Source organism: Cervus elaphus, chromosome 1 (assembly GCF_910594005.1).
Source record: "Cervus elaphus chromosome 1, mCerEla1.1, whole genome shotgun sequence".
Classification (NCBI taxonomy): domain Eukaryota; kingdom Metazoa; phylum Chordata; class Mammalia; order Artiodactyla; family Cervidae; genus Cervus; species Cervus elaphus.
The window spans coordinates 67,173,622-67,197,295 of record NC_057815.1 but is presented as its reverse complement, the minus strand read 5'-3'; the positions used below and the strand labels follow the sequence as shown (position 1 = coordinate 67,197,295).

The following is a 23,674-nucleotide window of genomic DNA, read 5'->3' as shown; positions in this document are numbered from 1 at the left end:
TATTCCTGAGAAGGATTTCATCAAATTCTCGAAGCAGTCTGAGACAAAGATTAAGAACCATTAATTTAATGCAAATAGCATGAATTCTGGAGTTAATTTTAATCACAGGTGTGCCAATATGTAGCTGCATGACCTAGGGCAGCTTTCTCAACCCCTTTGGTCCCGTTTCTTCATTAATAATATCAAAATGATGTGTTAATTCACAATATAGAACACTATGCAGGAATTTTTAAAAATGAAGTATATCTATAAGCATTTGTCTGGAAAGAGCTCTAAAATGTTAAGTAAAATAACCCAAGTCATACAGCAAACATAACAGGATGACCCCAATTATGTATAAACTAAAGACAAAACTATTATTTACATAACTACATAAACAAAGGTCTGAGTACAAATTCTCCAAAAGCAGTCTTAAAAGATACATGACAAACTATTAATGCTAGTTACTTTAGGAAACAGTGGAACCAAAAGTCTTAAAGCAGACTTTTAAGTCTGCACAGTTCTGCACTGTTTGAATTTTTATACATGTGCATAAATTATAAAATTTTTTTAAATATAAGAAAATAATAGGAATAATAATATCTATACCTCAAGGTATGATAACAATGATTAAATATGATATGTAAAACAGCTAGAACAATGACTGGTCAACAAACATTATTTTCCCTTTCATTTTTCTCTTTCCTCAGTTCAGTTCAGTAGCTCAGTTGTGCCCGACTCTTTGCAACCCCATGACTGCAACACGCCAGGCCTCCCTGTCCATCACCAACTCCCGGAGTTTACTCAAACTCAAGTCCACTGAGTCGGTGATGCCATCCAACCTTCTCATCCTCTGTCATCCCCTTCTCCCACTTTCAATCTTTCCCAGCATCAGGGTCTTTTCAAATGAGTCAGCTCTTCGCATCAGGTGGCCAAAGTACTAGAGTTTCAGCTTCGACATCAGTCCTTCCAATGAATATTCAGGACTGATTTCCTTTAGGATGGACTGGTTGGATGTCCTTGCAGTCCAAGGGACTCTCAAGAGTCTTCTCCAACACCACACTCTAATCAAATCAGTCTTGAACTTAAATAACAACAACAACAATAAAAGTAATATTTACAGAATAGAGTTTTCATATGCATTATTTCACTGTTATCCTCATTTTATAGATAAACTGACGGACTGAGGAAGTAAAGTGATTTTTTCAGTTTCTAGAGCCAGTAAACGATGAAGACACTCTGACTCAATTATTTCTTTCTGTCCCATTCCTAAGTATTTTATTACCCCTAGTAATCACAAAGTTTCTGGATTCAGTCCCCTCCAAAGCCCTGGGTCCCAGGTGAAAATCACCCAGGCCTGGTTTCATCTCAGGTCTGTACCTTGTACACAGGTTCACAGTCAGCCCCAGTGAGCTCAATCACATAGTCTAAGTCTTGCTGGACAATGAAACAGCTTCCATCACCTAAAAGACAGAAAACTTCCTCAATATTTTGATTTATTTCTGTACATCACTAGCCTAAAGAAAATTGTCTTAAGACCCAGAGTGGCAGACAGGACTCATGACGGGCCAGATATGAGGTCCTACAGTGACTCCCTAAAATGCTGGGCTCAAGAGGATTTGAAGGCCAAGTGCAAGCTCAATGGGAAGAGTTGTCTTTGATTAGCAATAACCACCAACAGCACAGAGCAAGCAACTACAGGCTTATACAAGTATTTGCAATCTTATCCTAGACAATGATTTTTAACAGGTAATTTCCCTATATAAATGTTTTCTTTAAGACAACTATGCTCCCAGGGACTTCCTTGGTGGTCCAGTGGTTAAGAATCTGCCTTCCAATGCAGGGGACATGGGTTCAATCCCTGGTCAGGGAACTAAGATCCTGAGTGCTGAATGGCATAGTATCCAAAAAACTTAAAAAGAAAAATAAAGAAACAGAAGTTAAAAAAATCATCCATATCTACCACTCAAAGATAAATACTATTCACAGTTTAATGTCTTTTTCTAACCTTTTCTGTATAAATTTTTATTTTATATGGTTGAGAGCACATAGCATAGAAGAATATCTTTATGCATAAAGTTTTTTCTATATTAAGACTATGACTTTATACAGAACTCTGGAAAAGAATCAAAAGATATACCCCATGAACTGCAGCACGCCAGGCCTCCCTGTCCATCACCAACTCCCGGAGTCCACCCAAACCCATGTCTATCGAGTCAATGATGCCGTCCAACCATATCATCCTCTGTCGTCCCCTTCTCCTCCTGCCCTCAATCTTTCCCAACATCAGGGTCTTTTCCAATCAGTCAGCTCCTTGCATCAGGTGGCCAAAGTATTGGAGCTTTAGCTTCAACATCAGTCCTTCCAATGAACACCCAGGACTAATCTTCTTTAGGATGTACTGGTTCGATCTCCTTGTAGTCCAAGGCATTCTGAAGAGTCTTCTCCAACACCACAGTTCAAAAGCATCAATTCTTCGGCGCTCAGCTTTCTTCACAGTCCAACTCTCACATCCATACATGACCACTGGAAAAACCATAGCCTTGACTAGACGGACCTTTGTTAGCAAAGTAATGTCTCTGCTTTTTAATATGCTATCTAGGTTGGTCATAACTTTCCTTCCAAGGAGTAAGCATCTTTTAATTTCATGGCTGCAATCACCATCTACAGTGATTTTGGAGCCCCCCAAAATAAAGTCAGCCACTGTTTCCACATCTATCTGCCATGAAGTGATAGGACTGGATGCCATGATCTTCGTTTTCTGAATGTTGAGCTTAAGCCAACTTTTTCACTCTCCTCTTTCACTTTCATCAAGAGGCTCTTTAGTTCTTCTTCACTTTCTGCCATAAGGGTGGTGTCACCTGCATATCTGAGGTTATCGATATTTCTCTCGGCAATCTTGATTCCAGCTTGTGCTTCATCCAGCCCAGCGTTTCTCATGATGTACTCTGCATATAAGTTAAATAAGCAGGGTGACAATATACAGCCTTGATGTCCTCCTTTTCCTATTTGGAACCAGTTTGTTGTTCCATGTCCAGTTTTAACTGTTGCTTCCTGACCTGCATACAGGTTTCTCAAGAGGCAGGTCAGGTGGTCTGGCTTAGAGGTACAGGGAGGTAAGAAAGTACAATTACTATAGCTCTTCCTGTGCATTCAAGTTTCCACACACAAACCTACTTAATAAGCCCAAGCTTCATTCCCATTTTGTCTAGGAAGCCATCTCTAACCACCCAATACAATAAACCCTTTCTCCATTGACCTCTTGTAACACTTACTATTGCTCTGACACTTGCACATATCTTTCCCTATACTATAATTCTAATTTTGGTGAGTGTGTGCTTCGCCACTGGATCATGATGATCAGAAACACTTTTTTAGGAGGGCATAGTGCAAGGGTTATGAGCAGGGCTTCCCTGATAGATCAGTTGGTAAAGAATCCACTTGCAATGCAGGAGATCTGGATTTGATCCCTGGGTTGGGAAGATCCCCTGGAGAAGGGAATGGTTACACTCCAGTATTCTAGCCTAGAGAATTCCATGGACTGTAGAGTGGCAAAGAGTCAGACACGACTGAGCAACTTTCACTTCACAAGAGCAAGGGTTAGTTACAAGAGTAAGAAGAAACTATAACTTACAGAATATCTACTTTATGTCAAGTACCTATTTTATCTCTAAGTAGAGACTTAGAAAAGTGAACTCATTCACCAAAGATCATAGGATGATGAGATTAAACCATACACAACTGCCATTTTTACATAAATATAAATTAACAAATAAATAAATGAAGACCTATTCACTAGGTCTTCATTGCTGCATGCAGGCTTTCTTGAGTTGCAGTGAGTGAGGGCTACTCTTCATTGCAGTGCTCAGGCTTCTCATTGCGGTGGTTCTTCTTGTCGTGGAGCACAAGTTCTAGGCATGGGGGCTTCAGTATTTGCAGCATGCAGGCTCAGTAGCTGTGGCACATGGGCTCAAGAGCACAGGCTCAGAAGTTGGGCCGCACGGGCTTAGTTGCTCTGGAGCATGTGGAATCTTCCCAGACCAGGGATCAAACCTGTGTTTTCCTATCCACTGGGCCACCAAGGACGTACAACACCACATCTTCTTAAGCAAGTCACCTGTTAACGGACATCTGGGTTGTTTCTACATCTTGGCTATTAGAAATATTGCTGCTATGGACATGGGAGCACATGTATCTCTTTGAACTAGTTTTTGTCTTTTCTATATATATGCCCAGGAGTGCGTAGGATTGCTGGATCATATGGCAACTCTATTTTCAGTTTTTTTAAGGAACCACCATACTGTTTTCCATGGTGGCTGTACCAATTTAGATTCCTACTAACAGTGTAGGAGGGTTCCATTTTCTAAACACCCTCTCCAGCTTTTATTCTTTGTAGACTTTCTGACTGGTGTGAAGTGATACTTCATTGTGGGTTTGATTTGCATTTCTCTAATACTGGCATTGCTGAGCATCTTTTCATGTGCCTGTGGGCCATCTGTATATCTTCTTTGGAGAAATGTCTATTTAGGTCTTCTGGGCACGGCATATATTACATAATTCTGATCAATGACGTAGGAGATTAGTAAGTCTGCCGGGTTGCTCCTGAGGAAATGTTTCTCATTCTTAAAAGGGATAACAATATGCATGTTATGTGAAGATAAGATTTGCTGCAGCTATCCTGCACTGTAACCTTGAGGGAATAAGACTGAGGACAAAAGCTAGTATGCTAAGGAGGAGAGTGCCAAAAAAACAGAGAAAAGCTGCGTTCTTGATTTTATTTCTTCTTTTCTTGTTAAAGCTTTCATTAATTTTTTTAATTCAATACTTTTTTGGATTTTACCAGTCTTTAAACATCCTGGATACAATCCAGGATACCACACTGAGTGAGCTGTCAATTTTTCTTAGTTTCTCCACTGAATTTGTTTTCAAATCACTAAATTAATATAATCTGGAGCCACCATAAATCTGGATGTCTTGTAAATGAAGTACTACATTTTCTGAATTATTGAAGCCATTTTCAGTTGAGTCTTCTGCTACTAACAGCCAAAAATATCCTAACTGATACACTGAAGTACTAAGGTAAGATGGTCCCTCCAGGCCTATAGGCCAGTCCTCCTCACCTAAATCATTCCTATGAGGATTCAGCGTCCCCTAATGGACACCTTCTTCCATGCATTTCTCCCAACCCCACTCCCAAACTCCATTCCAAATATTCTGTACTGCTTACACCAAGGTACTCACTCACTTTACCCAGACTGTCTTTGTAAACCATCAAACACAGTACCTACTGTATGGTAGATAGGCAACTGAAGGACAGATCCCTTCTTTCTGCCCCCTTTCACTCATCTATGACTTTGAACACACTACAGCTTTGGCCGTCAATGTGCATTATTTACATCTCCAGTTGGTAAAATAGTCATTGGATTAAATGTGGCTTAGTCCATGAAGGGGCTTACCAGGTCGCTCAGTGGTAGAGAACCTGGAAGATCCCCTGGGGAAGGAAATGGCAACTCAATCCGGTATTCTTGCCTGGGAAATCCCATGGACAGAGGAGCCTGGCGGGCTATAGTCCATGGAGTCGCAAAGAGTTGGACACAACTCAGCGACTAAAGCAAACAAGTCCACGAAGACATGCCTGCAGTACTCCTACCACTCAAGTTAGCTGTTCCCCACATTCCCATACAGTATTCTGCTGCAGTACTTATCAAACTGTATTCGAGCACATGTCCACATGTCTGTCTGCCTTACTATGAGCTCCTTTAGAGCAGAGACTGTAACTGATTTGTTAACTGAATTCTCAATAATTTGTAATAAGAGCCAGTATATTTATTCTGACAATGTTTACTGAGCACTAGTTACATGGTGGACACTGAACTAAAATGCTGGGGGCAACGTGATAAGGCACAGCCACTACTCTCAAGGAGCTTACATTGGAGGGGACACAGATAATTACAATTAGGGTGTTAAACGTTATGTGAAAAAGCACAATATGCCAAAGAATCATGGAGGATGATGCCCCTAGCCCTGCCACAGACCAGGAACTTAAACCTGTGTTTCACTGAATGATATAGAACCACCTCCCTCAATTGGCCCCTGGACCCACCTTGGCTAGCAATGAATCCATCTCTGAAACTCAGCAGAGACATAACTGGTGCTCCTGATCTGTGGATGACTTGTACTGGAGTCCTAGGATACAGAATAAATGGAGCAATTTTACTCTTTCCCTTAAAAAGCAATACTTGCCTATATTCAACCTACAGTACTAACTGCATAACAGCACACTGGACAAATACGGACAGAGATTAAACATTCATACAGTTTCTTTCCTGGCAAGATCCTTAGATGGTAGATCAAAGTAGTCCATTCAAAACCACCTTGGAGGGAATCTAAACATGTCTCTAAATGTGTTAATGAGCTGAATGAACTAAGTAACCACTGATATTTCCAGTTTTTAGAGGAAGCCTGACAAGCGTTTAAGATAACAATGTTAACAATATGTTAATCTCTTTATAGACAGAATTAAGTCAGCTGTGATATATTAAAATTGTTAGGACTCTGTAAAATCAAACAGGAAGATGAGAATAAATTTTTATAATTGATGATTTTATAATTTTTATAATTATGAGATTTTATAACAGTGATCAGATTCCTTATCTCTATGGAGCAAAAAAAGTACAAAAATAAAGTAACTTAAATTATGGAAGAGAAGGTATATGCTAGTCACTCTTTAGCTGAAATTTTTTCACTGCTCTTGGAATAAAGTCCAAACTCCTTGGCATGGTATATAAGTCCTTTCTAAGCAAATTCCAGTTTTCCTGTCTGGCATGACTTCTCATCACTACTCCACTGGCAGGGTATATACTTGTCTTGTCAGACTACTCAGAGATACCTTACAGTGCCATACTTTCACATGCCTTCATGCTTCTCTATATGCTATTCTACCTAAAGCAGGTCCTTCTTTTCTCTACTTGGTAACTTTCTGCTAGACAAGATCGATTAAAGCTGCATTTCTTCAGAGCAGTCTCACTTTCTTTTCTCTCCTTCTTGGTGCTTCCTCAGATTCTTGAGATCACTAATCATACTGTGTCCTAACAGTCTTTTACTTGTCCATCTATATTATTAGACTCCAAATGCCTCAAAGGCAGAGTCTTTATCTTTTATTTCTGTTGTGTGGTGCCCTGAACAAAGCTTAATGCCTACAGGAGCCATTCAATAAGTATCAGTTGAACAAAGAAAGGAAGCAGAAAGAGAAAGTGACAGTAGAAAATGTTAAGTCCTGGGACAAACAGGTTATGGACTCTTTTTGGATACTGTAAGACCAGGATAAAGCCTATATAATTATATAAGATAGGTTATGATCACAGCCAAATAAAGAATCAGAGCTGGCTTACTTGAACTATAAATGATCAATCTCAGGCCAACCCAGATGTAATACCATGAAGAAAATTACTAAGGTCCTTAAAATTAAAGGTTTTATACAATTATTGTAAGTGAGATGTTAGTTCATTATTTAAGCTTAATTTACAAAGCAATCATGACAGTATGAATCAAATTACCTTTCAGTGTGATTCCAGGAATAATTAGAACAATCAGACAATTCACACTGGAAAGCCTTTATAAATGGAAAAATATACCCTTGATTCAACAGCAATCTATATGCCAGATTAAATCACTGTGAAAGCCAATAAAAATTTCCACTCTGCAGAAGACCTGCATCATGCAAATGAATGGTGACTCACCTTGGACTCCTTACATCCAGCTGATAAATGTTTCCATCCTGTGTCCCAGCCAATAGCAAGAAGCCAGAGAGAAAAGTACAGCAATTGAAGGCATCTGAGCCAATAAAGAGGAACAGCTGGGAACAAGTAGGAGACAAAAATGCTGTTTAAAGATTCGTTTCCAGGAATAAACAGGCACCAAGAAAAGAAGAATTTTACTATTTTTAGTACAGAATTTCTTTCTTCTCCTTTTAAGAACTCCTGATCTAAACTAAGTATTCACCAACAACTGAGGGGGAAGCACTCCCAGGATTTCAGGAACCTGAGGCTGGCTGAGGACTTAAGCAGGTTATATAATATCATAGTCTAAGGTAACAGTTTTCACACTATTTCCCCTCAACACATTGACTCATGGGATCCTCAACACCAAAAATCGTTCTTTTTCCTGTTTTCAGCACAACCTTCCATTTGCTAAACACTTGCAATTCACATATTTACGTTTTGCTTCAAGACACTGATGACAATCTTTTTTTTTTTTTTTTTTGATGACAATCTTTTGAAGGTAAAGAAACACACTTAATGTGGCAATTTAAGAAATCACAATTTACCCATGTACTTAAGAAAATAAAAAAGTATTAGATTTTAATTTCTTACTATTAGTTCAAAGAGTAAAGTTTGAATGTTCTAAAAAAAAAAAAATGAAAGAAAGAAACAAAACAAACAAAACCCTCTGACTTCCTTTTGGAAGTAAAAGCCAGCATGGAAATTCAGAGTGCAAAGGCAGTATGATCAAAGACAGTGATGCTCCCAGAACAAACTTTGAAAATGGAAACATCACCAGCACAATGAAGTAAAGAGACGAAATGAAAATACAAAGCCAAACCAAATCATTAATGTTGTCTGGGTGATGATGACAGCAACTGGAAAGAAATTTAGAAAATCTAATCTAAAGGAACTCCAAGTTTAATTAAGAGCATAGCCTGCTTGGCAAAATCCCAGGAAATGAAGGAAGAAAACCCCATTCTATAAGAGACATTCTAGTCACTAATTAATTGAGAGCCCTGAATGCATGAGAACTTTACTGAAAAAATCTCCACATTACCTTACAGGAGGAAGAAAATCTATAGAACCTCATCATTTTACATACAGCACACTAAGGGCCAGTGGGAAAGTGACTTAATAAAGGTCACAAAGCAGTAGGTCATTTAATATTATCACATAACCCTACATACAAGTCCTACTATGACAAGTTTAGTGATGAGGAAACAGGCTCAGAGAGGTTAAGTAATGAGTCCAATATCATAGCCATTAGGAAGAGCTAGGATTTAAATGTTGCCCTTATCCCATACCACATGCTCTTAATTACTATACTGTACTGCCTTTCACACATGTAGCTTCCGCAAAAGGTGAACATACAGAGAAATTAGAAATGCTTTTAAAACAGCTTTCCAAGAATCAGTGTGACCGAGGTTGCCCAGTGTTCAAAAGTCTTAGAGGAACCACTTGCCGGCTGCCTGCTCTGCAGTCCCAAGCACTGAAGTTTCTTATCTTCTCGGGCCAACAGCAGCATTTTCGACTCTGTTCCAACCTCTCGTTCACCTGCATGACAGATGAGCTATGTCAATAATGGGCTAGGATGATCAGCTGGCAGTACTCAGAAAACATAGCTATTGACAGCTGTTTACTGAATTACTCTGTTAGTCATTTACTTATTAGTTTTAAAAAACATTTATTATGTTCTGTATCTTGACATATTATTTACATGACTGTACATATTTGTCAAAACTCACAGAACTGTGTGATTTAAAAAAAAGTGACTTTTACTATATGTAAAATATACCTCAATAAACCCAAGTTTAAAATATTATGATTATCAAGTCCTTTGTAATGTGGAAAGATACCATATTTGGAACAATGTACAGAGTACAATGCTAAACAAAGTAGGGCCAAACATATGTAACAATATAAAAGGAGGCCACTGGAGGAGAGGAGGGACACAGGAGAGTAATACAGCTCAATTTACATTTTTTTAAAAGTAATTTTATTTATTTTTGGCTGTGCTGGGTCTTTGTTGCTGTGTGGGCTTTTTCTCTAGTTTTGGCAAGCAGGGCCATCATCTAGTTGTGGTACTCGGGCTTCTCACCGTGGTGGCTTGTCTTGTGGAGCACAGGCTCAATAGTTGTACATGGGCTTAGTTGTTTCATGGCATGTGGGATCTTCCCAGACCAGGGATCGAACCTGTGTCTCCTGCATTGGCAGGTGGATTCTTCACCACTGAGCCACCAGGGAAGCCCTGGACTTCTGTTTTTTAAATGAGCGTGATGATTCCTATGAGAATGGATTACAAAACAGAGCAGGCAACAGATAATGGCAGACTGAATCAGGATGCTGGCAGGAAAATGAGAGACCTGGAGGGAGAGGATGAGATGGAAAAATGAGAAACATTTTGAAAGTAGAGATGACAGACTTTGCTGATGTGGGACAAGAGGAAAGGCAGTGGTGGATCTTGAATGAATCTTAGGCTTTGGGCTTAAGCAAGGAGATGGTGGTGCCATTAACTGAGATGGAAAAAAAAGATTTGGGGTTGGAAAAAATCAAACACTCCATACAATAAGTTCAAGCTGTCTATTAGACATTTAAATAGAGTCTAAAATGCAAGTAAAAGATCCATGCTTTAGATATATTTTTGGAAATCATCAGCTTAAATACAGTACTGAAAGTCATGGAAATGATAAGATCACCTAAGACAGTAACTGCAGGGCTGAGGGCCCTCCAATATTTACAGGTAAAATAAAGGAAACATACAAAAGGAGACTAAGAAGCAGTAGCCAATGAGCTACAAAAAAAGCAGCGTCATGTGGTGTTACAGAAGCCAAGAAAGAACAGTGTCCTGAAAAGAAGAGTGTACTATGCTGCAACCTATTGAGAATTTGGAAAGATAACCACAGAGAAGTAACACTGGATTACACAACTTGGAGTCGCCGGTGACCTTGACAAGAGCTGCTGCCAGTTAAGTAACTGGGGCACAAACCCACCTAAGACAGGCTGAAGAGTAAGTAGGAGGTGAGGGAATAGAGAAAACAAGAATATCTTCATTTAAACCAACTGATTTTAAAAAACTCAACCTTATTTTAAGTAATATCTGTGAAATTTTAGGTTTGAAGTGAGATGTGTGTGTATTAATATATAACTTAAAAATGAGTACTGCCTGAAATGATCTTGTTTACCACTAGCTGTACATGCATCACACTTTGGGGAATAGACTTTTCCTATTAATCCATTGTGGTGCTAGTGGTAAAGAACCTGCCTGCCAATGCATGAGACACAGAGACACAGGTTTGATCCCAGGGTCAGGGATCTCCCCCGGAGAAGGAAACGGGAACCCATTCCAGTATTCTTGCCTGGAGAATCCCTTGCCAGAGGAGCCTGGTGGGCTATAGTCCACAGGGTGGCAGAGTTGGACACAACTGAAGCGACTTAGCAGACACACATTCCATGGCTACTCAGTTCCTGTCTCCTGGATTTCCTTTCACAATCCATTAATTCCCAAAGAGGGGCCAGGCTAGTAGTCATAACAGTTTTAGTTCTTGGACCATAGTGCATCTATATGGGAACTTTAAGAGAATGAGGAGAATACTGTCCATAATGAGGGGCAAAATTAACCCAAACGTACAGGGGAATACTTAGAGCAGTTTTATTCATAATTGTCCGAACTTGGAAACAACTAAGACGTCCTTCAGTAGATGAATGAATGAATAAACGGAGGTACATTCAGACAATGGAATACTGTTCAATGCTTAAAAGAAATGAGCTATCAAGGCACAAAAAGACCCAGAGGAACCTTAAATGCATATTACTAAGTGAAAGAAGCCAATCTGAAAAGGCTACATAGTTTATGATTTCAAAACATTCTGGAAAAGGCAACACCATGAAGACAGTAAAAATATCAGTGGTTGCCAAGGGTTATAGGAGAGAAAGGAACAAATTGGTGGCACAAAGACAATTTTTCAGATAGTGAAATTTCTGCATGATACTATAATGACAGATACATGACATTGTACATTTGTCCAAACCCACAGAATATACAACATCAAGAGTGAATCCCAATGTCAACCTTGAACTTTTTAATGATGTATCAGTATAGGTCTATCACTGTAACAAATTTACCACTCTGTGGGGGACACCAATAATAAGGGAGGTTGTGTGTTTGTGGGGGCGGAGGGTATACTAGAACTCTACTTTCTGCTCAATTTTATGTGGACCTAATAGCTCTAGAGGCAGAGATACTGGGAGAAAAACAGTCCTCTGTTTCCATCACAGAAGCAAATATGTTATAATCACAGGAAAATAAGAAAAGAAGGCAAGTTGCCTTATTAGGACCTTTATCATTTTGACTCACCAGAACTATCATTCTACTCACCTGTTCCCCCCTACGAAGCTTACCTTACCAACTTCTGGCCCAGCCAAGCATACCTTTACCCAATGGATAATTTTACCTCCATACTGTTTTTTAATGTGAACTGACTACCTCTACCCCTGCCCTGGTCCCATTCTCCCATCTTTCCCAGTTCAACTTGAATCCATCCTGCAAGGTTCAAGTCAACTTCTTTTGTGACTCCTTTCTCATCTATACTGACCTAAAACACTCTCCTCTTAAAAAACAAACAATTATACTTGCATTCAGTGAATCATTATTTTAGCCAAAACTGCATTGATCTCTGTTTTACAGGCATTAGCCTCAACTGCTAAATTAAACTGTACTTACTCAAATGTAGTAACTATGACATATACTTCCTTTGTAAATTTAAAGCAACACAAACGTAGTAGATATGCAATAAATATTAGTCTTACGATAAAAACAGAAATACCTACAGAGCAGGAAAGGAGGAGGAAGAAAAGGAGGAACTAAGGCAAACACTGAAGGAATCTAAGGAAACAAATTCATATATTGTCATCAACTCACTGGGCATCTGCTCAGGGGAGCCGAGGTTTATGGAGTTGTCAGCAGCACCCACAGCCACTCCATTGATGGAAGAACCACAGTCTGCAATGACTCCCAGGCAGGCTGAGCGCCCACAATCCCAAAGTCGTGCTGTCCCATCCCGAGAAACAGATACCACATTCTTCCCCCGATCAACAATGGCTGTATCCAGGACACCTGGCGAGAGAAAAAGGAAAAGACCATAAGGAGTAGACAGTGAAGGAACTAAAGGGCAGAGTACATGCATGGATCTGCATAAATGACTATTTCTTTACAAAAGAGTACTGGATATGTACTATATGCTGGGCACTTTCAAGTGCCAGAAAAACAGAAATAAATAGAACAGAGTCCCTGTTTCCCAACAGTTCAAAGACTAGCTATGAGAAACAGACATGGAAAAAGGAGTTTTGGATTTAACTTTTAGTGGCATGTATCTAGAGCAGTGGTTTTCCAGGTTTTTTTGTTGTTTTTGGCTCTAAAACATGTTTTTTAAAAACAAAAGTTAAGAAGTCATTTTAGGCAGTTCAGTATGAAAATTACTGTCTTAAAAGCTCCTGGTGCTTCCATTGAGGAGTAACTGAAAGGGTTAGTCCCCTCTTCATAAAAAAGGATGTGACTTCTCGTCTGGCCAAGATCAAATAGCTCCATTCCTTCCAGGTCCTTCCCTTAAAACTGAAAAAACCTGGACATAAGACAACAAGCAAGCTCAGGAAGGTTGAAAGATGTAAGAAGAAGGCAGTTCACCTAGGGACCTCAGGACTTGAAGAACAACAGGGAAATGAGTTTCCCTGCATTTCCTTACTGCCTCCCATATACTCTAGACAGGACACTGCTGAAGCCTCTAACATAGAACTGATTTTTTCTTTAAAGGCACAAATAAAAATAATAGCAAAAAACAACAACCAAACAACTCCAAGGAAAGTCTGTTGTCTCTAGGCAGAAGATTGAGAAAAGGGTGGCCTAACAGAATAGAAAACATTTTGGCAATATCCATCTTCCTCAAACAGCAAAAGAAAAACTGCTACCTCCCCCGCTTAAAGTTTCAGTGGGGCTGAACAGGGAGTGATCTTCCATCCCACCCCCGCAAAGAAGCAGGAGACAGAACTCCAATTTTCCCCACCCAGCGATGCTGAGCAGGTCCAGCAGGGCACTGTCAGTGGGGAGCTGAGCCTCGGGGGAAAGAGGTAATCTTTCCTGAGGGAGCAGGAAGTACCACTCCACTATCCCCAACCCCTCCCTTGGCGTCAGTCCGCAGGGAACAGAGCTTATAGGCCCAGGGGGAGGCAAGGAAGTGGTGTACAGTTGAGGTGATGCAAGTTGGTGCCCCACTTTCACCAGGAAGGCATCAGCACGATCAGGGGGAAGCTGAGCTTCTACCTCACCTGTTTGCAAAGAGATAGTGTGAGCCAGTGCTCCACCTTTGCAAGAGCAGTGTTATTAGAGGAACCCAACAAGAAGCTGAGTATTCACACCTCCTGGGCCCTTGCATCATACCTCAACAGGGGACTGCCTGCTAAAAAAGATCAAACAAGATTCAGAGTGTTATAAGATCCAAAATGTCCACAGATTTTATAATTTTCGAAGCCCTTGTTACCTATTATCTATGCTATGATCCCTGGCCTCAGGAGCACATAGCATAAAAAGGTAGAGACAGTCATGGACATAAAGAGCTACAATTCAGGGACATATGTGTGGTAACACAGGACTGCAGAGTAGAAAGGGAATGAATCCGACCCTATGGTGATACAGGCAGGGCTAGTACTTGCTTTATTAAAACCCATTTAATTATCCTATTATAGATACCCAATAAACACTTGCAGGCTGACCAAAGGTTACTGAAGTAAACACGTGCTCTTTGGCTTGTTCCTATTTTTCTCAAGATGAGACAACTTCAGATATACAAACCTTGACAAAAACTCAACATAAGGCACAAGAGATGGATGATCCATGCGGTTAACAAAAGGCCTCAACTCCTACTGGAAATTTTACTCTGAAAGCCTTTTCCAGAAAAAGATGAATTTATAAAAAGTGCCGCAAAAAAAAAAAAATGCCGAAAATTGAAAAAGTAGCCAATTTGGGGCCTGTTTGAGAAAATATGATAGAGACAACTCAGGTAGGACCTAAGTCACAGGGTAAGTTTCCAAATATATGCAATTTAAAATAAAAATTAAAATAAAATAAAAAATTAAAAAAAAAATTAAATACAATTTATGTAGCTGGTTATGGTTGTTGAAAAAATAAAATGTAATCGTCATAATTATATATCAACTGGATAAGGGCCAAATAGATAAGCTTTTAAAAGTAGCCTTTCCCTCAGAAGTAGACTGAAGAAGGTAACATGTCTTATTGCTATTTTACGATTCTTATTTATAACAAATTTTGTAATTGTAAAGTACCTTAACTTTAGAAAATTCACCTTTCCATTCTATTTCCATAATACAGCATTCTAGCTAGAAAAGGATTTTAATCTTTTTAAGAATCATGAAGAATCACCAATAGGAACATAAGGAAGGGCCTTCAGCTCTTACCAAGATATCAAAGATCTATTTATATCCTTACTGGAAAGTTCCAACCACTATTTAAAAATATTGAGTTCCATTAAGTGATACAAAGTTTAAAGAACAAATAGTTATGAAAAATATGTACCCATGGAGGATGCTACTGTGGCTAGGGAGCTGTGAATGGTATTATCTGTGTACAAACTTCAACTAATACTCAGTAAAGAGGTTGAAAGTCTTCCCTTTTTATGAAAAGTAGAGTGGAAAACTATCACCCCCCTCTCTAATAAAATGTCACTCACAACATAGTGGTATCTAGTGTGGGTCTCTTCACTCTTAGGGGGAAGAATAAAAGAAAGAGAAGCCTTATAGGAGCAGGAATCTGTGAAGAATGACTTTAAGAAAAAGCCATAAAAGGAGTAGGAATGCCTTTGTAAGAGGAGTAGTCATACTTAACGATGTAACAGAGCTGCCAAGGCTTTAGTTATCAAACCAAACAGACACAGGCCTTCAACATATAAACCAACAAGAAAAAAAAACTGCATTCAAGAAAAGATTCAGCTGATTGACATATAAACATCCTAGCCAAAGTCTGGGAAATAAAGAATGAGTTACATTAAACTATGCCTGAATAAATATTAGTAAGAAACAGAGCAAATTTCATATTTCTATACAGGTTTCTATCAAGTTTAATCAATTCAGTTCTCAGAAAATAATGAGTCTTGAAGCATCTTCTACTACTTGGAGGCAGCATATCCTATTTCAAAGAAAGTATATTAGAGTTTGAAAAGAATGGCCCAAGTGCTGAAAATGTAACTTGGTTTCTCAAATATAAGCATCTTTCCTACATTTCTAAGCAAAAAACCACAATCAACTAAAATGGTGCTTCATTTGTTCTCAATATTTTCAAAGATTATGAAAGATCTGGTGCTTACTACAAAAAATTAAGATTATGAATATATATATCCAAATTCAGCAACCTTAATTAAATGGCCTGGGCAAGTAAAAAACTTCAAACTGGTTAAAACACACTTTAGAACTACTTAGTAAATTCATACATTACAAACAGAACACTACTTTTAGTTTATCTTTTCATTAGAAAAATTTAGAAACACAAAAATCTTACCTCTGCTTGTTAATAATGAACACATTAATCCTTTAATTAAATATAAAATATGTATCTAAAAGTATTAGAAAAGACCAATTACATAACTAAGATCAAAAATGTCTATTTTTCTATTAGAAATAACAATTTCTGCTTTTCACAGTTGACAAGCATGTTACAACATCACAAGGTTCAACTTGCCTGGCAGAGTTTAAAGTGCAGTGTTATATTTTTAATGAACAATAATAATAATATTCACTGTGCATCTATTTTACACCAGGGATTATGCTAAATCGCTCATATGCACCATCTCTTTTAATACTACTATCCCCATTTTACACATGACGAAATAGACTCAGAAAAGTTAAGCAACTTTAAAAGTCTTCACAGGCTGTGAAGTGGAAGAATTAAGATTTAAACCAAGATTTGTATGTCTCCAAATCCTAAGCTTAACCACTCTACTATACTGCCTCCCTTACTATCATGTTTCCATATACTAGAAGTAATAAACAAGTCAGGGACTTAAGCTAACCAAAGATGATCTTTTATAGCAGATCTTTATACAAAGCTGCTCTATTAGTGTCCTAACGATACTTTGCAGTAAGCATCAGGTGATGTTCAGTCAAGTCTTCCTTTCGTATCTTGCTTGCCAAACTTACCTAGGCAATAAAAGACCATGTTCACTTTTGATACTATCCTCTGCTTTTCTTATTTAGTCACCAGTTGTGAAACTACTAAAGATCATAAATGCAGGTGATAGTTCTTTATTCTGTTTTCTACATGGTAATCTCAGAACTAGAAAGACTGTAGAAAAGGAGTCACACAGAGCAATCTGGAAGTCAACTGGGTAAAGACAATGACACACACATGCTGCTAAATTACTGGAGATTAATCTTGATTTTGGCTCCATACTTTTTAAGAATGGTGGTGGTGGTTTGTTTAGTCGCTAAGTTGTGTCTGACTCTTTGCGACTCCATGGACTGTAGCCCGCCAGTCTCCTCTGTCCATGGGATTCTCCAGGCAAGAATACTGGAGTGGGTTGCCATTTCCTTCTCCAGGGGCTCTTCCCAACCCAGGAATCGAACCTGGGTCTTCTGCATTGCAGGCAGATTCTTTACCAACTGAGCTATGAACCCCAAACCAGTCAGCTAAATAGAACTAACTGGAGAGGAGTATTCAAGACCTGACAGACATTAGCCTGGATCTGACTAATTTATGCAATTTCCCCCTAAAAGTTTATTTCTGTTTAATCTAATTAAAAAAGAAATAATTCTCAAGGAAAAAGAGTCAGGGTTGTCATACTCTGGAGAAGCCCCCACCCCAAAACTTTTCTCTCAAGAGAATGGAAAAATTATATGAATAAAAGCTTAATTTAGATCCGTGAACACTCTATACAGTTCACTCTGAGAGACATGAATGGATTCTTAAGGAGAACTGGGGGAGACTTAGGATTCATGTGGAGGGCACAGTCCATAACTGCAGTAATCCAAAGGTATTCTGAAGTTGAGCGTGCACTGATGCTGAATATACATCTTGTTAAGTCCAACATGCAGGGCTATGCCTTGTTTCACTGGAAAGTTGCCCCATGCCTCACATCTTCAAGGTGGCCAGATCTGAGGTGAATCCCTCAGTGTTCCTCTAGACTCCCCAACTGTGCAGGCCACTTTGATGCCTTAGACCTGTTAGCTCTTTGGCCTGAATGTGAAGAAAGCTCTAAATATCCCTTCTAATCCCTCTCCACACCCATGTACTTGAGTCTAAGAAAATTCATTTGCCAAGGTTAACATATGTGTTTGCTAGATGATCTGTATGTAATCTGACAAACCATTATAAAGAGAAATATTAAAACAAAAAAATCAACACATGTTATTTATAATATAGTCAGATACACAAGGCAAAAACATTGGGTTAACTACTCTAAGTATAGCGTGATACATAATGAATTCTCAAATGGGTGGTGTAGATGATGTGTATTATGGTCCCAAAGGAGGGATCAAGGTGAGAAATTACTTGAGGATGTTTTTACAGTTTCAAAAATATCCAAACCCATAAAAATTAGAATGGCATATTTATCACTTTTTTTAAAAACATTCTTTATTAAGGATAAAATGTCTAAATTCTTCTTTCCCAGCAAGCCAACCAATCATTTAAAGAGGAAAGATGTTCTCACTCTATCTCTACAATCTGATATCAGCACGTTAGGACCTAGGTCTGACTCATGTCTGGTGAGGCAGCCATTTGCAACCCAGCTTTAATCTCAACTCAGCCAAAGGACTAACGAAAAACAGCAGGCACACCTCTCTTTCTTTTTTCCCAGCACACAGCAGATGATCTCCTGGGGTGGCTTTTTTTATCTTTTCAATTGTGGAAAACAACCATCTATGTAGGGCAGTTAGTTCTAGATAGCAATAACAAAACTGGGTAGGAAAGGAATTTTTTAATCCCTGGGGAAATACCAGTTCACTTAAATAGCCAGTTTGATAAATTATTTGTGTTTTTGTGGATAACTAGATTCTATCTTTTTGGTGCTTCACTTCTGGGGATCTAATTACAGAAGCTTTTAGGAAAAATCACTCTTCATACCTCCTTTGTGACCTTTGAAGGTCACCACACAGCTAGCATCTTCAGCTGACCAGATCTTCAGCTGGGCATCCATTCCCCCACTCAGAACCACAAGGCCTGATGGGAAAAACCTGCAACAATTCACATCAAACACATGTCCTTCCAATACTCTCTGGAAAAACAAAAGAGAATTCCATGCTAGTTCTCTTGTCCATCCCTTGATGTCCTCTTACCTCCCAAATCCTCCGTCCCTTAAATGATACATCTACATGCTGGATTTTAAGACAAAAGAGATCCAAAGAATCTGTTTAGTTCATCTGTCTACCAGGTAATGTTCTAGGAGCTGTTGGCTCCCTTTCCTGGACTTTGGCTGTAGATGTTGTGAATTTGAACTCCAGAGCTCTCACAGCTATCCATAATTCTATTTCTACACATAAGGAGCTGAGGAGGTTTGAGGGCTCTTTTACTTAAAATCCTCTGTACAGGATGAGGGGCTCAGCCATACAGTCAGTGTAATAGTTTAGCTACTCTGTCATAGAAATGTATCACTGAAGGCAGTTCATATCAAGGTACCATCCAGACATTCACTAGCCGGATTCTCCCACTGTTTCAGCCCCAATTTGTTCTGGCAAATCATCAAACTTGAGCCTGGTTCTCATATTAACAAGTGGAAAAACAAAGACCAATTGAAGTGCAGTGTTCCTACATTTTCAGAATGGGCCACTCTTCTTTCCATGGCCCAGTCTAAGGTTTCTCAGACCACCCTAAAAGTGTATCCAAAGCCTTTACTCTGAGCTCTCCATTGGAAGCCTGCCAGATCTTCATGCTTCCATCGGTGCTAGAAGACACACCAAGGCCTCCTCCGCTGGAAATGTCCAGGCATGTTATCTGTTCAAAAGACAAAACCAGTGTTGTAACCAGTGTTACAAATAATGAAATGTTCTTCTTTCCTTGAAATGTTATAAACCTCTCTCAGTTCACACTCCTCTAAGACTTCTTCAAGACTATGTTTCCCAACCCAAAGAACATGTATTTCATATGAAGGCTGAGTTATCATCACTGATCTCCCAACAAGGCTAGAGCCAAAACCCTTCATTTCTCAAAACAAAAAGATATTCTTGTAGTCATATATAACCTCCTGCAGTTTATATAACTGTAAAGTCCCTATTCCCATATCATTTCTATAGTTTCCACCTTTTGCTATTTTACTTTAAGATACCTCTCCTGATTCTTAGGAACCCACTTACACAAAAGATAGACTTCTAAGATGCACCAGAAGGATTCAAGGAAAAGCAAAGAGGCTTCCAATTCACTACTTCACACTGCCTCTGTAAAACCTTAATCGTGTTTGTGTATTTCAGAACAAGTGACAGAAAATTCTCAGATTCACTTATGCAATTTCAATATTAGGAATCACTTCATGAATAAACCATGATTAGAATGCCAAGTCATTTTCATATACATGCATATGTATTATCCCCTTTTTATTAAAAAACACCCAGTTGCAAATATTCCAGAAATGTAAGACTGAGATATATAATTCCAGCCATATTCCCAGCAACTACGATTCTCATATGACCTAAATTATTTTTTAAAAAGTACGAATTTTGACTTTAATTATTCAACTTTCCAGTTTACATTTCTATGCCAATTAAGCCATAATGAAAGGTGTGGCAAAACTAAAGGGATTATATAGGTCAGTTCTAACACTAAGATTTTTTCTTTGATTCCTCAATAAAAGGATTGTTAATTATAGTTCTTTTAATTTAAGGATTATGACAACAATTAACATTTATATCATCATTCATCATTTATAAAACATTTTCAAATACACTGAATCATTTGATCCTCATAATAATTCCATTCTGCTCCTAGCTTCTCATTGGTGGATACTGCTTTCACACTCATGTCTAGGAGACATTTCTCAGATCTTTCTTCTCTCACTGCTACCACCCCAATCCTTGGCCTGACAGTGACTAGCAGTACTGTCAATTTCAACTCTGTTCTGGCTTCCCAACTACATCATGAGCTTTATAAGTGTCAGAACCATGTCCAGCACCACTTTCTTACACAAATCATAGGCTATGTACATAGTAACTATTCAACAAATACCTAATACCAGTTTGGAAATAAGGATGAAGCACCTCGTCAACAGATAAGAAAGTAAAGCCATCTGATCTATATCAAGGAGACCAACTACTGTCCCCATTCATAGGGTCTCAGAAACAAAACATATTTAACACTTTCCTACTCACTTTGAAATCAATTTAATCCCTAAAGTAACACAGCCAAACCTCTTTCCTGACTCAGGTAGCATCTATCTTTGGCTTTATAAAAGACACCTGAAATTTAACCTGTCTGAACAGAACCCTTATTTTCCCCTGAAAGTGAAAGTCGCTCAGTCGTGTCCGACTCTTTGCAACCCCATGGACTATATATACAGTCCATGGAATTCTCCAGGCCAGAATACTGGAGTGGGTAGCCTTTCCCTTCTCCAGGGGATCTTCCCAACGCAGGAATTAAACCCAGGTCTCCTGCATTGCGGGCGGATCAGCTGAGCTACAAGGGAAGCCCTCTGCTTCCTACCAGTACAAGTACTTGTCCCCCACTTAGTAAATGACACCAGAATTTACCCAATTCTCAGGCCAAATCTTTGGGATTATCCCAACTCCTCATTTTCTCTCTCTCATATCCAAGTCATTGACAAATCCTATTTGGCCCCACACCCTAGAATATAGGTTCTACACCACCTGTTCTATTCATTGCTATAGCTCCAGTGCCCAGAAGACTATCTGGAATACAGTAGGTGATTAGTAAATGGGTGAACCACCTAATAATGAGCTCAAATAAGAGAAAGGGAGAATAAGAAATAGAATAAAGGAACAATTATGTGTTTTCTTTTTTCTTAAATGACCTACTCCACAAAAGGTAAGCGGTTCTCCAAACACCTGAAGGAGTTCACCACTTCCTCCCCTCGAGGTCTTCAGTTCTATATTTATATATTACAGTGGCTGTCAACAAGGAGCAATTTGTTTCTGGGGGGACATGTGGTGATGCATAAACATTTTTAGTTGTTCCAACTGGGGGCGCTATCTAACTGGCCACTTGTAGGTAGAGGCCAGGGATGCTGCTAAACATCCTGCAGTGCACACAACAGCCTCCTACGAAAAACAATTATCTATCTTAAAATGTCAATACTGCCAAGATTGAGAAACTCTGATATACTGTTTGGTACCCTCTCAGTTAATAAACTCTCCCTGGAGGGGATGGGGACATTGTGTTATCATCTCAGTTATAGATCTTTGAGGCCCTAGTTCCTCAACCTAAAAGGTAATTAAGTCTGAACTATCCATTTTTTCCAAAGTGATAGAACACTGAAAAGTAGATTATAGATCGTACCAGCTGTCTCCTTCCTCCAAATTTTTATTAAAGGAGGAAAGAGAATTAACATTTACTGAACAGCTATTATATGCCAAACATGTAACAGACACTATTTTCATATAATCCACTCAAAAATCTTTTAAGCATTAGTGAGAAATCAGCTGAGAAACCTGAGGTTTAAGAGGTAGTTAAGTAACTTCCCTAAGGTGACAGAGCAGAGCCAGGATACAAACGTAAGTCAGAGTCTAAAGTTAAACATCTATTCCTTAGTTACGGCAAAAGAAAAAACAGATCAAAGGAGCAATTATAAATATTGGATACAGATGACAATTCATGTCCTTGAGATAAAGGATGGATTATTTTGTAGTACTGTAACATGCTAATCATTTCAAAAAGAACTGTTACAAACACTGTAAATCAAATATACTTCAATAAAATAATTAAAACAAAATTAAATTAGACCCCTACTTTAAATCAAATAACAAAAATAAAGTTTGAAACGTAAAAAATAAAACATAAAAATTCAAAAATTATCATATTTATAATTGTATTTAACAAACACTATTTATATTGTGATTGCCATGTTCCAGGCCCAATTCTAATTGCTTCAATCCTCACAACAACCCTAAGAGATAAATACTTTTACTCCCACTTTACAGATAAGGAACCTATAGCACAGGAAGGTTAAACAACTGGCCTAAGGTCACACAGTTAAAGTGGTAGAACCAAAATTCAAATCCAGTGGATCAAATCCACTGCATCTGACTCTAGAGTCCCTGCTCTTACCCATTATACTGTGTAATTTAAAGTATGTGTGTGTATATATATATACATTTATATATATATAAAATCATAGACTACCCTAAGCAGGATCCCAAAGGTAGTCATCATAAATTGATAGGTTTTATTATCTAGAAAATTAAATAATTTATATGTCAAGACACCATAAACAAATAACAATGAATGACAAACTAGAAAAAAGCCATCTACAAAATACATGGCAAAAGATCACTATCCTTGATATAAGAAGAGTTCTTATCAATAAAGAAAAAAATTCACACTTAGAAAAATGGGCAAATGACATGAAGAATGGTCAATAAATATATGAAAAAGTGATCAAGTCATAATTTATCAAAGGAAATGTAAGTTAAAATAGCAATGAAACATCATCCCTCAATGGTAAAACTTTAAAAAATTTTAATAGCCAGCATTAGCAGAGAATGTCAAGTCAGACTGGCACAAAAGCGATACAGTAAAAAAAAGTCTTTTTAGGCAACAGATAGGGCCCAGTTGTAGGTCAATCAATCAGAAAATTCAGTACAAGTAGAAAATAATAAAAAAGGGTATAAAAATACCCCTACATTTTATTTTAACTCAAATACTAATCTTTTCATGAGTCCACTAATTACTATAAAGACTTGACTTTCTTGTAAAAAACTATAACCAAAAG

General features: G+C 38.4%; 1 protein-coding gene across 1 annotated transcript in view; it reads right to left on the bottom strand.

Moving 5' to 3' along the window:
• PAAF1 (proteasomal ATPase associated factor 1) overlaps positions 1-23,674 on the bottom strand; it is a 41,156-nt gene that overhangs the window by 1,202 nt on the left and 16,280 nt on the right. Inside the window, exons 5-11 of the mRNA XM_043906906.1 lie at positions 19,633-19,731; positions 18,865-19,015; positions 12,661-12,855; positions 9,205-9,296; positions 7,719-7,834; positions 6,083-6,165; positions 1,360-1,442 (exon numbers count right to left, since the gene is read on the bottom strand). Of these exons, the coding sequence (XP_043762841.1) occupies positions 1,360-1,442; positions 6,083-6,165; positions 7,719-7,834; positions 9,205-9,296; positions 12,661-12,855; positions 18,865-19,015; positions 19,633-19,731 (819 nt within the window). The remainder of the gene's footprint in view (positions 1-1,359; positions 1,443-6,082; positions 6,166-7,718; positions 7,835-9,204; positions 9,297-12,660; positions 12,856-18,864; positions 19,016-19,632; positions 19,732-23,674) is intronic.